This window comes from Phyllobates terribilis, unplaced genomic scaffold (assembly GCF_046119375.1).
Source record: "Phyllobates terribilis strain yellow unplaced genomic scaffold, ASM4611937v1 Scaffold_2__4_contigs__length_985480577, whole genome shotgun sequence".
Lineage (NCBI taxonomy): Eukaryota > Metazoa > Chordata > Amphibia > Anura > Dendrobatidae > Phyllobates > Phyllobates terribilis.
In genome coordinates, this window is record NW_027362762.1 from 331,956,548 (window position 1) to 331,972,004 (window position 15,457).

General features: G+C 42.8%; 1 protein-coding gene across 5 annotated transcripts in view; it reads left to right on the forward strand.

Moving 5' to 3' along the window:
* The window catches only part of OCA2 (OCA2 melanosomal transmembrane protein), a 677,082-nt gene that overhangs the window by 344,071 nt on the left and 317,554 nt on the right, over window positions 1-15,457 (forward strand). For all 5 annotated transcript variants that reach the window (XM_073664530.1, XM_073664529.1, XM_073664531.1 and 2 more), the window contains 3 exons: window positions 13,176-13,333; window positions 14,573-14,655; window positions 15,085-15,238. In XM_073664530.1, coding sequence (XP_073520631.1) covers window positions 13,176-13,333; window positions 14,573-14,655; window positions 15,085-15,238 — 395 coding nt within the window. The remainder of the gene's footprint in view (window positions 1-13,175; window positions 13,334-14,572; window positions 14,656-15,084; window positions 15,239-15,457) is intronic.

Sequence of the window (15,457 nt, forward strand, 5' to 3'; positions counted from 1 at the left end):
AGACAGTGCATGAAAACACTATTATTTTTTTAAATAAATCCTTTACACTAAATGACAAGTACAGTAAGCAACACTATCACTGTACTTATTATATATGTGACTGACATGTTTCTATCTATCTAATCTATGTGTGAAGCTCTATTCTTTCTGTTCTAAATTGTCGGGTACAGATGCTGAATTGCCGGCCGGCTTTTTTAAAGAGACGGTGCATGAAAACACTAATATTTTTTTTAATAAATCCTTTACACTAAATGACAAGTGCAGTAACCAACACTGTCACTGTGCTTCTTATATGTGTGACTGACATGTTTCTATCTATCTAATCTATGTGTGATGCTCTATTCCTTCTTGTCTAAATTGTCGGGTACCGGTGTATGCCGCTGCTGAATTTGCCGGCCGGCTTTTTTAAAGAGAGTGTCTTCTGAGCAGTTTGTCAGCTTTTGGACACCTTTGCAGGTGTTTTCTATGTGTTTCTATGTGTTTTTGTTTGCCTGGCATTGGTTTTAACGGTGTTCGACGGTGCTTTAAGGTGTTCGACGAACAGTTCGACGAACAGTTCCTCGAACATCCCGGTGTTCGACGAACCGAACCGAACCCGAACACTACGGGGGTGGCTCAACACTAGTTGGAGATCCCACTTACTGTCAACCCACAGTCAGCCAAGAGATGAGGTCAGCAGAGGAGGTGGAGGAAGATGCTAGTGACGACGAGGTCAGGTTGCGCCTTCCTGGACAGAGACGTAGTACTGGAAGCACGTCAACAACTGCATCCTCAAACACAACTCTGCCTCTCACCACAAGTCGTGGTGGCTCTTCAGGTCGCATGGGTGCTAAGCCTTGCATAGCCTGGGCATTTTTTCAGATCGATAAAGATGACCCAACTCGTGTTATCTGTAACATTTGTCAGCAAAAGCTAAGTAGAGGCCAAAAAATACATAGTTTGAGTACTTCATGCATGAACCGGCACATGGACATGAAGCATAAGTTGCAGTGGGAAGCTCAGTGTGCTACAATGCGGCCTAGCCGGCCGGGCCAACCACCGTCTGCCATATCTTGTGCATCCGCGGCCTCTTCATCCTCTGTGACTGGGGGGACAGCAGTCACACCTGTTTTGGGGCACAGACCTGCCACCTCTTTACCCGCAACAGCCAGCGTGATTGGCAGGTCATCATTTTCTTTGGAGGTGGTAACACCAGCTGGTGTTGAGCGCTGTCCGACATCGATAGCACCACCTTTGGATCAAGGCAACCTAACATGTCCGCCTGCATCTTCCTCACAGACCGGCAGTTTGCCGGGGACACCCTTATCAACCCCGTCTAAGCACAATAGCCAGCCCTCGGTCCCTCAGATGTGGACAAGTAAAAGACCATTTCCTCCTAGCCATGAGAAAGCTAAGAGGTTGAATTTCACCATCTGCAAGCTCTTGGCTACAGAAATGCTGCCTTTCCACCTGGTGGACACAGAGGATTTTCGAGACCTTCTGTCCGTCGCAGTGCCCCAGTACCAGATGCCCAGTCGGCACTACTTCTCAAAGAAAGGTGTGCCTGCGCTCCACCAGCATGTCGCACACAACATCACCGCTTCTTTGAGAAACTCTGTGTGTGACAGGGTGCATTTCACCACAGACACTTGGACGAGTAGGCATGGACAGGGGTGTTACATGTCGCTGACTGGGCACTGGGTAACTATGGTGACAGCAGGACAAGGGGCTGCTGTCCAAGTCTTGCCGTCCCCACGAATTGTGCGTCAATCCTCTTTATGTCAAAGTTCCTCCACTGCTTCTGCCTCCTCAACCTCCTCTCGATCTTCCACCTGCACCCAAAGCCTGTCTGGTCATGCCACAAGCTTTCTAACTGCTCAGAAGGGATCCTGCACACCTCCTTACTATGCTGGCAGTAGGGCTCAACGTCATCAGGCGGTTTTTACTTTGAAATGTCTGGGAAATGTGAGTCACACAGCTGAGGAGTTGTGGTCAGCTCTGGAGAACCAATTTCATGAATGGTTGTCTCCACTGGACCTGAAACCAGGGAAGGCCATGTGCGACAATGCTGCAAACCTGGGTGCGGCCCTTCGCCGGGGCAATGTCACACACGTGCCTTGTATGGCTCACGTGTTGAACCTGGTTGTCCAGCAATTTTTAGCCCACTATCCCAGACTAGATGGCCTTCTGCAGAGGGCACGGTCGCTGTGTGCTCACTTCCGCCGTTCGCATCCCGCAGCTCAGCGACTTACATCTCTACAGAAGTCGTTGGGCCTGCCACTTCACCGGCTAAAATGCGATGTGCCTACCCGGTGGAATTCAACTCTGCACATGTTGCAGCACCGACAAGCCCTGGTGCAATACGTTCTGACGTATAGCCTGGGCCAACGAGATCCAGAGGTAGGGCAAATCACGCTGGAGGAGTGGTCTCAGATCAGGGACCTATGCACCCTTCTGCACAGTTTTGAAATGGCGACGAAGATGTTTAGTGCTGACGATGCCATTATCAGCATGACTATTCTGGTGATTTACATGCTGGAGCACATGTTAAACAGAATTCGGAGTCAGGTGGTGGCACAAGAGGAGGTGGAGGAAGTAGAGGAGGAGGAGTTGTATTCGGAAGGGCTAACATCTGCAAGGTCCAGACGGTCGGCAGCACCAAGACGGCAGGCATGTGAGGGTGGGGGAGATGGTTTTACCAGGGGGCATGGTAGCAGCCAAACTAGTGAGGAAGGTGCAGGAGCCCAGGAAGAAGTGGAGGACGAACTGATGGAAGACTCATCAGATGAGGGAGACCTTGATCACATTTCTGTTGTGTGAGGTTGGGGGGAGAGGACAGAGGAAGGAAGCATGATTGTTACCTCGCCACCAACACAACAGGGACTTGGTGCTCCTGGATGCGCAACACACATGAGTGCCTTCTTGCTGCACTACCTGCAACATGACCCTCGAATTGTGAGAATTAGAAATAATCCTGACTACTGGGTTGCCACACTGTTAGATCCCCGGTACAAAAGTAAATTTGCCGAAATTATTCCTGCCATAGAAAGGGATGCACGCATGCAGGAGTATCAGCAGAGACTGTTGCAGAATCTTACATGTGCTTTTCCACAAAACACCAGTGGTGCACGTAGTGAATCTCACAGTTCCAACTTGCCAACCGTGGGACCGTCAAGTGTTCAGCACTCAAACCGTAACAGAACCACAGTATCTGCTGGTAACATCAATTTTGCGGAATCATTTCACCACTTTTTTAGCCCATCCTTTGCAAGGCCACAGGAGACAAGAAGTCTGACACAAAGTCAACGCCTAGAGACGATGGTACAGGAGTATCTCCAAGTAAACATTGAAGCCATGACTGTGTCACTGGACCCTTGCTCTTTTTGGGCTTCCAATCTGGATAAATGGCCGGAGCTAGCCACTTACGCCTTGGAGATCTTGTCATGCCCCGCAGCCAGCGTTCTGTCTGAACGTGTGTTCAGCGCTGCTGGTGGTGTGCTGACAGATAAGCGCACGCGGCTCTCCACTGATAATGTAGACAGACTCACGTTCATAAAGATGAACAAATCATGGATCCGAAACGACTTTTCTACCCCTGTGTCATCCTGGGGAGAGTAAAAGCTTGATGATTGGTTAAAATCACCCTACCAACCGTTTTAAGCTTTCAAATTACTAATCATGTTTATCTGCATCTTGGCTGGAAAATAATTTGGGCTTTGTAGCAGTGTGCAGCACTGATCCTATTAGGCCATCTATACTAAGCTCCACCAGATTTAAAATTAATAATAATTTTTAGCTGCATCTAGCCCGGAAAATAATTTTGGGGCTCCGAGATGCGCAAGACACATAAGTGCCTTCTTGCTGCACTACCTGCAACATGACCCTCATATTGTCAGAATTCGAAGTAATCATGACTACTGGGTTGCCACACTCTTAGATCCCCCAAACTTTTCGATCAACCTTTTCATTTTAATAAAGACCAAAAAAATGGTCATTTTTGAAATTATAAGCATTAGCAGGTTATTAGAAACTGAAATCAAACAGTTTTCAACTCCAAACTTTATTCTAGGTGATGTTACATTTTCACATAGGACCCCTTGTTCGAAAGGAGCTTCTGAACTCTCTCGTCCATTGAATTTGTCAGGTTTTGGATGGTTTCTGCTTCAATTGTTTTGCATGAGGACAGAATACCCTCCCAGAGCTGTTGCTTAGATGTGAACTGCCTCCCGCCATCATAGACACTCCTTTTGATGATGCTCCAGAGGTTCTGAATGGGGTAGAGGTCAGGGGAGCATGGGGGTCACACCATAAGTTTGTCCCCTTTTATGCCCATATCAGCCAAAGATGCAGATGTTTTATGTGCAGCATGAGATGGTGCATTATCATGCAAAAAAATGATCTTGCTGTGAAATACACGGTTCTTCTTCTTGAACCATGGCAGGAAGTGCTGTTTGAGAAAATCCACATACATTATGGAGTTCATCTTTAGCGCCTTCAGGGATCCTAAAGGGGCCGACAATCTCTCTCCCCATGATTCCAGCCCAAAACATTACTCCACCTCCTCCTTGTTGGCGCTGTAGCCGTGTTTGCGTGGGGTGTCCATCAACCAGCCATCCTCCACTCCATCCATCTGGACCATTGAGCGCTGCACGGCACTCATCCGTGAACAAAACAGTTTTGAAATCAGTCTTCATGTAATGTTTAGCCCACTGGAGCCGTTTCTGCTTGTGTGAAGTGGATAGAGGAGGTCGACAGGATGGCGTATGCACAGCTGCAAACCTCTGAAGGACCCTGCATCTTGTTGTTCGGGGGACGTTGGAGGCACCAGCAGCTTCAAAAACTTGTCTGCTGCTATGACAAGGCTTTTTTGCCGCTGCTCTTTTAACCTGACGTAATTGCCTGTAGGAAAGAGTCCTCAATTTGCCCTTATCAGCACGCACACGTGTGTACTGTGAATCAGCTACATACTTCTTGCTTGCCAAGACACTTCATCCTGATCATCGCACAATGTTGATTGTAGTCATGCCTTGACCTAAACATTCCACAATTTGTTGCTTCTCAGCAGCCGACACATCCTTTTTCTTTCCCATTTTGGCAGAAAATGTAGGCTGCTTAATAATGTGAGACAGCCTTCTTAAGTAGTCTTGCCTTTCATTGGACACACCTGCCAAACTAATTAGCACAGGTGTCTGCAATTGCTTACAGTGATATAAAGAGCCCTGACACACATCACCATCAATGAGTTTAACTGACAAACAAACAAATTCTTCCCTTATCACTCCTAAACACTTTTTGCATAATAATTTGGAACACAGTGTACATGTGCTTTTCAACAAAACACCAGTGGTTCACGTAGTGAATCTTACAGTTCTAACTTGCCAACCGTGGTCTGTATGGAGTTGTTCAATAAAGGGCCCAAAATTAAGATAACATAGATGGGAGAGGTCTCTATGAATAGGAATTCCTAAGTATTTGATACCCTGTGAGGGCCAGGCAAAGGGAAAGTTGGACTGGATGGAATCCTATATGGATTTGGGGAGGGAGACATCGAGGGCCTCAGACTTCGCTGCATTGATTTTAAAATTTGACCATGTAACAAAGTGATCTATTTCAGCCATAACAGCATGGATGGATATATGTGATTGAGTGATATATACTAGGACATCATCAGCAAATAGAGAGCACTTGTACTCGGTGCCTCCCACCTCAATCCACCTAATATTGGGGTTATGGCGAATTGATGAGAGCAGGTGCTCCGTCACTAGGATGTATAAGAGAGGGGACAGAGGACATCCCTGCCTTGTCCCATTGGTGATTGTGAAAGGTGATGAAAATGTTCTGATGCACCCCCTGGGCCTTGGGACACCCGGAGCCGGGCCCTTTTTGGTGGATGCTGGTGGTTGTAGTCTTCGTGGCGGCGACCCGGTTCCGTGGCTCAGGGTGGTCAAACCAGTGGCGGAACTATTTATGTGGTTTTGATGTTTAAATGTCCGACTACACCACCCGTGGATTGCGGTCAGAGTGAACCGCCGCTGCAGGGCAGACCGCTGAGGCTGGTGTTGTGGGTGCAGCAGAGCGTAGCATAACTCCCCACGGGAGGAGTATAGCCTCAGGGCAGTGTATGCGGAGGATGGGGGTGATGGTGCAGGGCAGCAGCAGTAACGACACGGAGTCAGTGATGCAGTCCAGGGCCTTTACTCACAGTTCTTATTATCCAGACCACGTCTGCAGGTAACGGCTGCCCACGTCGTACTGTGCTCACCAGGTGAGGGGCTCAGACAACTCCCAGATAACTTTGGAGCGCTTCACAGGACCCCCTTTGTGTGTCCTTTGTCTGGCCTTTCTTACCAACCCTTCTGTCCGGCTGCCTCGGGCCTCCTCTTGGTAAACTTGGCGCCAGTTTCCCTGACCCTATGTGGTGCCTTCCTAGCGGGTGTAGCGAGGGGCTGCGCCACATAAAATGTCAGAGCCTCCGGTTTCTAGCTGAGGGTCGTTTCCTGCCTCCACTAGTTTCGGGGACCGGTCTCCCCCTTTGGCCTGACCCCTCCACGCAGGTGGATTCGGGCGTGCGGTGGCGACTCGCCCGTCCGCACCCCTGGGATCCCTTCATTCCTCGTTCCTGGAGCCTTCTCCGCTCCTCTTCCTTCCTTCTCCCTCTTCCAGGCCTGGGCCTCTGTTACTAGGCCCGCCTCCGGAGCAGAGCTCATGCAGAGCCCCTGCTCCCTGCCACTTCTGCTCAGACTTCTCTGCACTGAACTAAGATGGTGCCCACCTTTTATACTCCCTTCTCAATGCACCTAGGAACTGCTTCCTCCCTGCTCCTGCACTACAGGGTTCCCCTTCCTCAGTGTTCCCTCCCCCCACTCCAGCCAGGGACAGGGACTGTCGTGCCCATCTCAGAGGCATATTGGTCGCCCTGCCCCTCGGCAATGTGGTGTAATGCATGCAGGTGTCGGGTCCTGATCCACACTCCATCCTTACCTGAGAGTGAGATATCACACCTCTGGGTGAGGTGCAATACCTCTGTAGCAACCGAGCCCTCAGGGTGCTACAGTTCCATTTATCTTCAGCCTAGGTGACGTATTGTGATACAGGGCCGTGATTTTGGCTATAAAAGGGTCCCCTAGACCCCTACCCCAAGCTTTTTAAGAGAATCATATATGGCGTGCCAGGAGACTCTATGGAATGCTTTCTCAGCATCCAACGAGAGTATCTAATTACAAATTTTTAACTGCATCTAGCCCAGGAAATACTTTGTGCCTAGTAGCAGTGTCTGCTAGTCAGCGGATTATCCCGGCTGTTAAGCAAGCTACACCACCTGTAGTTTGGACACTTAATTTTTTCAAAGGAAATGCTTCGGGACCACGGGATACTCAGTGAAGAGCATCAGGAGGCACCCCAAGGCATAGGGGCTGGGACTGGCAGTAGGATGCCTTGCGGTGGACAGCCGAGCTCGATCCTTATAAAAGCTTTTTATCTGCAGCAGCTTTAGTGGACGCTACTGGAGCTGGAATTACGCGGCTGCTGGCATGAGACTTGCCCTCTAATAGATCCTTGTAAATGGATTTAAAGTGTATTCATTCAAATTAGAGAGACAATTTAAATTAAAAAGCTTAGAGCTGCCTCCACCACAGGGGGGCTCGCTCGACCCACCAGCGGACAGGCACCAGTATTGGGAGAGGGGGGCTGGCCGTCAGGGTTCACCGCGGCTCTGGCACAAACCCGGCGACACGGAGGTGGCACGGGCAGGAGCGGACTGAACGTGTCGGCTTCTCACTTTTTGGATTTTAGAAGGGCATGACATGCCTATATTTGTGTCTCCCCCTCCTTTTACTCCTCCACCTCTTTTCTTTTCGCATGACTATATGTACTTGTCACTTTTCCATGTGTTAGTTGTGTCTTCAGAGCAGTTTGTCAGCTTTTGGACACCTTTGAAGGTGTTTTCTATGTGTTTCTATGTGTTTTTGTTTGCCTGCCATTGGTTTTAACGGTGTTCGAAGGTGTTCAACGAACAGTTCGACGAACAGTTCGGCGAACACACGGGTGTTCGACGAACCGAACCAAACCGAACTCGAACACTACGGGGGTGGCTCAACACTACTAGGCATCTTCTTAGAAGAACTCATGGCTGCTGTTTTTTGACACAAGGTTAGAGGAGGCTAGGTTTTTATGAAGCTAGGAAACTTGCATCACCTGGCCTTTCCTAACGATGATGGTGAACACGCCATAAACCGTAAAAGGCTAATTAAGGTCTGAAACCTTGTCCAAAGTTATCTGAGCACACAAATCTCCAAGGGTTTCTATATATATATATATATATATATATATATATATATATATATATATATATATATATATATATATATATATATATATATATATATATATATATATATATATATATATATATATATATATATATATATGTGTATATATATGTGTATATATATATATATATATGTATATATATATATATATGTATATGTGTATATATATATATATATATGTATATATATATATGTATATGTATATATATATGTATATGTATATATATATGTATATGTATATATGTATATATGTATATATATATATAAATATATGTGTGTATATATGTATATATATAAATATATGTGTGTATATATGTATATATATAAATATATGTGTGTATATATATAATATATATATTTGTTTATGTTTATACACATATATATATATATTTATGTTTATGTTTATACACATATATATATATATTTATGTTTATACACATATATATATATATTTATGTTTATACATATATATATATATATATATATATATATATATTTGCCCAACTTTAGGCTTTTCAGAGATGATTTCATCTTCATCTTGTTTAACTGCTCACAACAATGGTAATTTTGACCAGGGGTGCACAAACTTTTACATGCCTCTGTATGCTGCCCTACCCCACATTGTTTGTCCAGAGTTGAGTCACGCTAACGTCTGTTGTGCTTCAAGCAACTGGTAATCTTTCTGTAGTGGGAGCACAAAAAGTTACTCCTGTGTGATATATAATGACACCCAGCTCTCCTCTTACTGCAGAGGGATTAAAAATACTGTGAGAATAACAGACATTAGCGTGACTCCACTCCAGACATGCAGTGTGGGAGAAGAGACAATACAGTAGAGCTGACAGTGCTTTGAGAGGAGAGCAAATATAATGGTTTGTAATGTGACTCAGCTAAACTCAGCTGCAGTTTTCAATCATGCAGGTGGTTAGATTAGTAGATCAGAGCTGCATCATATGCACACTGAGAAATCTGCTATGGTGGGTGTGTCTAGTTCTTTACTTTGTGTTGCTGCCTGCTTATGATTGGGCAGCTCACACAGGAAGAAATACATACACCCAGTGACAACTATGATAACATCCACTTGGACTTAACAGAAGTTTAACTCATTAGGTCCAAATCTCCAATTACTAATATATCTGTAACGGAGAAATAAAATAAGCTATTTTTTCAATATTGCATTGCGTGTCCAGTACAGTATGAAAAATTTGATGAAAGGTCCTTTTTAAAGCATGCTACAACTTGAAAATCAGTAATTTAATTTTATTTGAAGACCAATATTTGTAACACAGGAAAAGGGTGCAGCCATATCTACAGATGACTAGAGAATATGCAAGAAAGATGTATCTGCAGTGACCAGTAGATGGAGCCAAAACCTCCCTGTAGGGCCCAGTAAAGAGTCCAGGATTTCCTTCAGGATTTTGTGAGGGAATATTTTATAAGGTGCACAGGTCAAAGTGTGTGTCCCGGGGAAGAGCGAGATAAAGAGAGGAGCTAGAGTGACTGGTGGGGACAGCTGGTCACCCCAGAGTGTCAGAGCTGGAGACGCATTGTGACTGCTCCTAGGAGATGGCAGCCAAGCAAAGTGACAAGGTACGGAAAGAGACTGTGTACAGGACAGCAGGAATCCAGAACCAAAGCCTTCCCCATAAGGATAAAAAGTGCAACCTGCAGTGTAGGACAAGAGGACAGCACCCCCAGATGCCATAGCATTAAGATCCAGAGCCCCAGGGTCCTTCATCTGTGACTGCAAGTATTCATTGACTGACTGAGTTATTGCCATTATGAACTGTTGCCCCGGTTCAGAACCCATCCAGTTAAAGAAACTTCAACCTTTATACTTGCTGTTTCCTTATTGCCTATGTTTATTGCATCTTTTCTTGTTTTCCGTTACCGTAAGTAAATCATTACTACAAATCCAGTCTCTACCATTTTCTCCTATCCACCTACATCTTGCATATTTGCAATAATTCAACTTTTTAATTTTCAGATTTTTCTAGATTTGTTTTATTTAAATCATTTTAGATCTATGCTATCTGTAGTATATCACATAGTGACACAATGAACATTATATAGACCCAATCACATATGGAAAAAGAAACCTTTCTGTAAAAGAATATTTTGTTCTGGATGAAGAACAAGTTAATGACATGTCTCAGGGTGAGATGATTGTTCTAATCATATATAATTCAGTCTTTTCTTCCTAGGTTTTCTATTTTGAATGTATTTATTGATGATTTTTCATCTGAGCTCCACAAAGCTGTGAGCAATCGCATATAATCTCGTTCTCTTTACAAGGCGGAGGAATGAGTCAATAGAGCTGCTGGGTGTCTTTGTGTGCTTGTGCTGTGTAGTTCCAGGTACAGAAGCTTAAATATTCCTTTAAATGTGTTCACAAATGAAACCAATATTGGGAACAGTAGGGATGAATGACTTTTAAATTATTAGAAAAAAAACCTCAATGGCAAATGCTTGTATGGGCTCTAAAAATATTTCAGAAGAATCTGTTTACATGTATGAGATTAATGCTATGTATTTATCTGTCTTTAACCCACATTAACAACTACCTAGGGTAGTCTTAGGCTAAGTGCCCGCGATGCAGAAATGCTGCATATTTTTTCCGCGTTTGTCAAGCGTCTTTGCATGCATTTCTGCATGCTGGTTGCATGGATTTATATAGTGTGAACAAGTTGTCAAGCACTTTTCCAAGTGATGCTAAAATCGCTAGGAAAAGCGCTTGATAACCCGCATGCAAAAACGCTTGACAAACGCTTCTACCTGGTGGGAAAAATGCATGTAAAATCCGCATGCGTTTTTCCTGCCAGGGAGAAGCGGAAAAAATATGCAGCATTTCTGCATCATGGGCACTTAGCCTTAGTGCCCAGTCATCCTGCCTCTTACTGCAATATGAAAGTTACAAGTGCATGTGCACTTGTATTTTTCATGTTCATGTACCCACGTGTTCATCAAGGGAAATAATTTCTGATGCAAACTATGAGAGAAATCTAGTAGGGCAGAAGCATTGGATCTTGGTACAAGACTGTTCTTCTGAATCTAGGATACTTGGAGGCTTGCTGATCCTGTGGGTTCCTCACAGTTAAGTAAAGCAATATGATAAATGGCTAGAATATTGAAACATGGGAGCAGCTTCTAATAGTTCTATGAAGCCTGTTTTACACATTAGTGATACATCACATCACATCAGCAAAATGTAGTGTTTTTTTTTGTAACAAATATTTTGTTATTGGAAGGTCAGATACGATATCAAGGGATGTGTTTGTAAAATATAATTTTGGAGCTATGAGTCTTTGGTCACATGCAGTATTTTTTCTAAGGACGTTCAGTGAAAACTGTACTGCAATTAACTACATTTAATCAGAATGATGGTAAATAATGGTCGGCACCAGTGAGCAGATTGAAGCAAGAGGTAAGATTCTGGTCAAACATGAGAGCTGGCTGAGACACTGTTCTTTCCATTAAATATTACTTTCCCTATGAAATGTAATTGCCTATCCAAATAAATTTTTGAACTCTTATGTGCTGAATTTATATAAAATACATCAGTATACTAATAAAAATAGTGATCCGCAAACGTGCTCGGATACGGGGTTATCTGAGCACGCTCAGGTGCTAACCGAGTATCTTCGGCGTGCTCTCAAAATAGGTTCGCAATATCGCGGCTGCACGTCTCATGGCTGTTAGACAGCTGCAACACATACAGGGATTGCCTGTTTGTTAGGCAATCCCTGCATAAGTTGTGGCTGTCAAACAGCGGCGAATCATGCAGCGGCGGCGACGCAAACTTATTTTGCAAGCACACCAAAGATACTCTGTTAGCACCTGAGCGTGCCCTGATAACCCGTTATCCTAGCACGTTCGAGCATCACTACTAATAAAACTTCCATAATATGTCTCCTCCATATCAATCTGAACTAATCTCCAATATCTTCCCACATAATCTCCACTCCTCCTAAGACCTCCTTATCTCCTCCACACTTGTAAGTTCCTCACCCAGTCACCTACAAGACTTCTCCCGTGTATCCTCTATCAATTCTGTGCCTCAACACATCTGATTATCCCCTACATTCAGAACTTTCAGACAGAACTTGAAAACCCATCTCTTCAAGAAAGCTTACAGCTTGCAATGACCCCGATGCCCCACTGGTGCTACTGCAACTCCCTGACCTACTGTCTCCTTCCACATTATTTTGTAGACTGTAAGCCCGCAGTGCCCTCTCCTTTCTGTACCAGTTTGTCATTATTAGTTTGATCTCTATAATTTATATTTGTATTTTGTATGTAACTCCTTTTCACATGTACAGCACCTTGGAATCAATGTTGCTCTAAAAATAAATAATCATAGCCCATAAATCTTGTGTTGTTTCCCATCATTTCATATGCCTGCCGAAAGAGCTGGATCAGCTTCGAAATGCGTAGCATGTTTTCACAGTACATTGCGATTATAAACAATTTTTTCTTCTCTTTCTAACCATTTGGGCATCACTGTTTTATCCTGATTCTCGTGTAGCTTAGTCTGTGCTATGTTTTACACCATTTTTGATAGCATTTGCAATGGAGGCTCAGTCTGTGACCATAGCCTTCTCTTTAGTTTCTTACGTCAGTAACTTAATCCAAAGGGCAAGGTTGCAGAGTTTTGGCTATGAACTTACTTTGCTAATGTAATGCAGTTTATCTTCTGACATACTGTCCAATGACCTTCAAAGCTCAAAGGACTACATAAAAACAAGCTTGAAGAAAACATAATGCACTTTCTTTCTTTTTATCATTTTTTTCCTGAGGTATTTTACGTCTGTCTGTGCATAAATGCATGTTTCATCCATAAATGGTATGCCCTTAACAATTCATTACAAGCTGCAAATCTTACAGACTTTCACGACTCTGCACTTCTAAAGCTAGAAGTTGATGGTCCGTTTGCTGGAGATTTGATTGATCAACGTAATGATGAATATATCCTTATTCAAATTGTGCAACTTGATGACCCCTTTTCAAGGAGACGTCGACCTACACAGGTTGGTAGTATTGTGTGTGTACATCTGTTTTGTAAAAACATACACATATCTAATAAAAAATACACTAAGGTTATGTTCACACGTTACATTTTGCTGCTGTTTTTTAATGCAAATTATAAGCTGCATTTTACAGTACCAGCAAAAGATATGAAATTTTAGAAATCTCATGCAGTTTTTTTTTTTTCCTGACTGAATTGGAAAACTGCTGTGTTTTTTGAAAACTGCAGCACGTTGCTTCTTTCAGCATTTTGTCACCCATAGAAAGTAATGAGTAAATGCAAAAATGTATTGGGTTTTGCTGTGCTTTTAGTGAAAAAAAAGCATGTACAGCAGTATGTGAAACTCCATTTTTTTTTGTGATTCTCCCAAGTTTAAACCATGATGTCTTGGTCTCCTCACCTGAGATGGCAGTTAGGATTAGTACAATTTAATTAAACTTAGTGATGTGTTAAAGTAAACATTGGTTCACCAAGGTGTGAAATTGTTCAATACCTGACCAACTCAAGGGTCAACTAAAGTGAGAAAAGTAAACACCTACAAACTCAATGCTTTGCCAATATCTTAAGTAAACTATACTTGACCAATTCAACTCCCCCTGCTAATACACCTGTAATTACATATATTTTCATGAACTATGAACTCATTAAATTTTTTGTTCAGAATAGTCACTATCTTTTTAGAACTAAAATCTTTTTCCACTAAATAACTTGATCAAATTGCCTTTTTTCCCAAAATGTTTTTTTGGTTTCACATGTGTCTTGCATTGGTGATCTAACACCTTGCATTGTTCATGCTTTTGTGGTGGAAGCTAAGCTAAACTTTGGGATCCTAAAAATCGCAGCAAAAACACAGAAAAACCTGCTTTTTGTAAGCAGCTTATTTAATGCCAAGAGTGCAGGTTTTACTTGCAGAAAAAAAAGCAGTAAAACGCAACGTGTGAACATAACCTACAAAAATAGTCTTCCGAAAGGAGGTATAATGGAAGCTCTTATTGGTTGCTAACTACAGTTGCCTAACAGCATGATGCAGAATGGTGGCCTTAAATGACAACAAACAAGTGCTTAGGCCTTCACATGCCTCAATATTTTACCTTCTAGGCTCTGTGCACTTGGCCCTTCCATGAAACTTATCCAGTATTGATTTATATAGTAAAATGGCATAAAATATTTTTCATGTACATCATATTTTCTTCTTTGCATACAAGTTTTTTCCTGGCATAAGTCATTCAGTATTTTGCAGGTGATACACAACTGGACTCTGGCTCTGAATTCAAGACGTAAGGAACATATTGTTAAAGAAAAGACATTTGAAATATTGAACAGGTTAGTGTCATTGTTCAATGTTATGAAGGGGGGGATGTAAAGCGTTTATTAACCATAAACTACGCTGATGACCTGCAATTCTCTTCTAGTGGTGTATTTTCTGGGATACATTGCAGCACTATCCTGCGTGTATTTGACACATTTGCATAGGAAGCAGTAAATGGTTTCATTGAATCAATGCCACAGGCACTTTAAATGTTCCCTTAGAGATAACTAGGTGATTTACGAGTTATCTGCAGTCAGAGCTTTCAGCAAATCACAATAATGAACAAAAGTGATATAAACAAACATACGGATTTTCTAGATAATTGCAAAGAGAGGTTATATTTTTCACTAATTTCAAGCAACTGCATTTTATGAATAAATTATCTTACTATTGAAACTAATTATGTATGGTTACTAACGAATCTTGTATATTTTGATTCCCAGTGAAACAATTTCAATAAACATTCAAGCATTTCTTCAGAAGACACAACTCGTCCCACTGTCTGTAACTCATCAGTATCTTAGTGCGGGCATTGAGACTCAAGTAACAATTGCAGCCATTATCTTAGCAGGTGTTTATGCTCTAATCATATTTGAGGTAAGACGTCTCAATAGACCAATTCAGAACATTAGAATTAGTTATCACTTTATTTTATTTTGAAGACCCTAAATCAGGCCATGAGTGTGTTTTTATTTTACTTTTATTTTGAATACTGCAATCTAACTGAGTTTTTTGCACTTTTCATGAGTCTTGTACTAAAGATTTGTTGAACAAAATATGGCAATCGCTTTCCTTTATTCCACACAATATCACAAA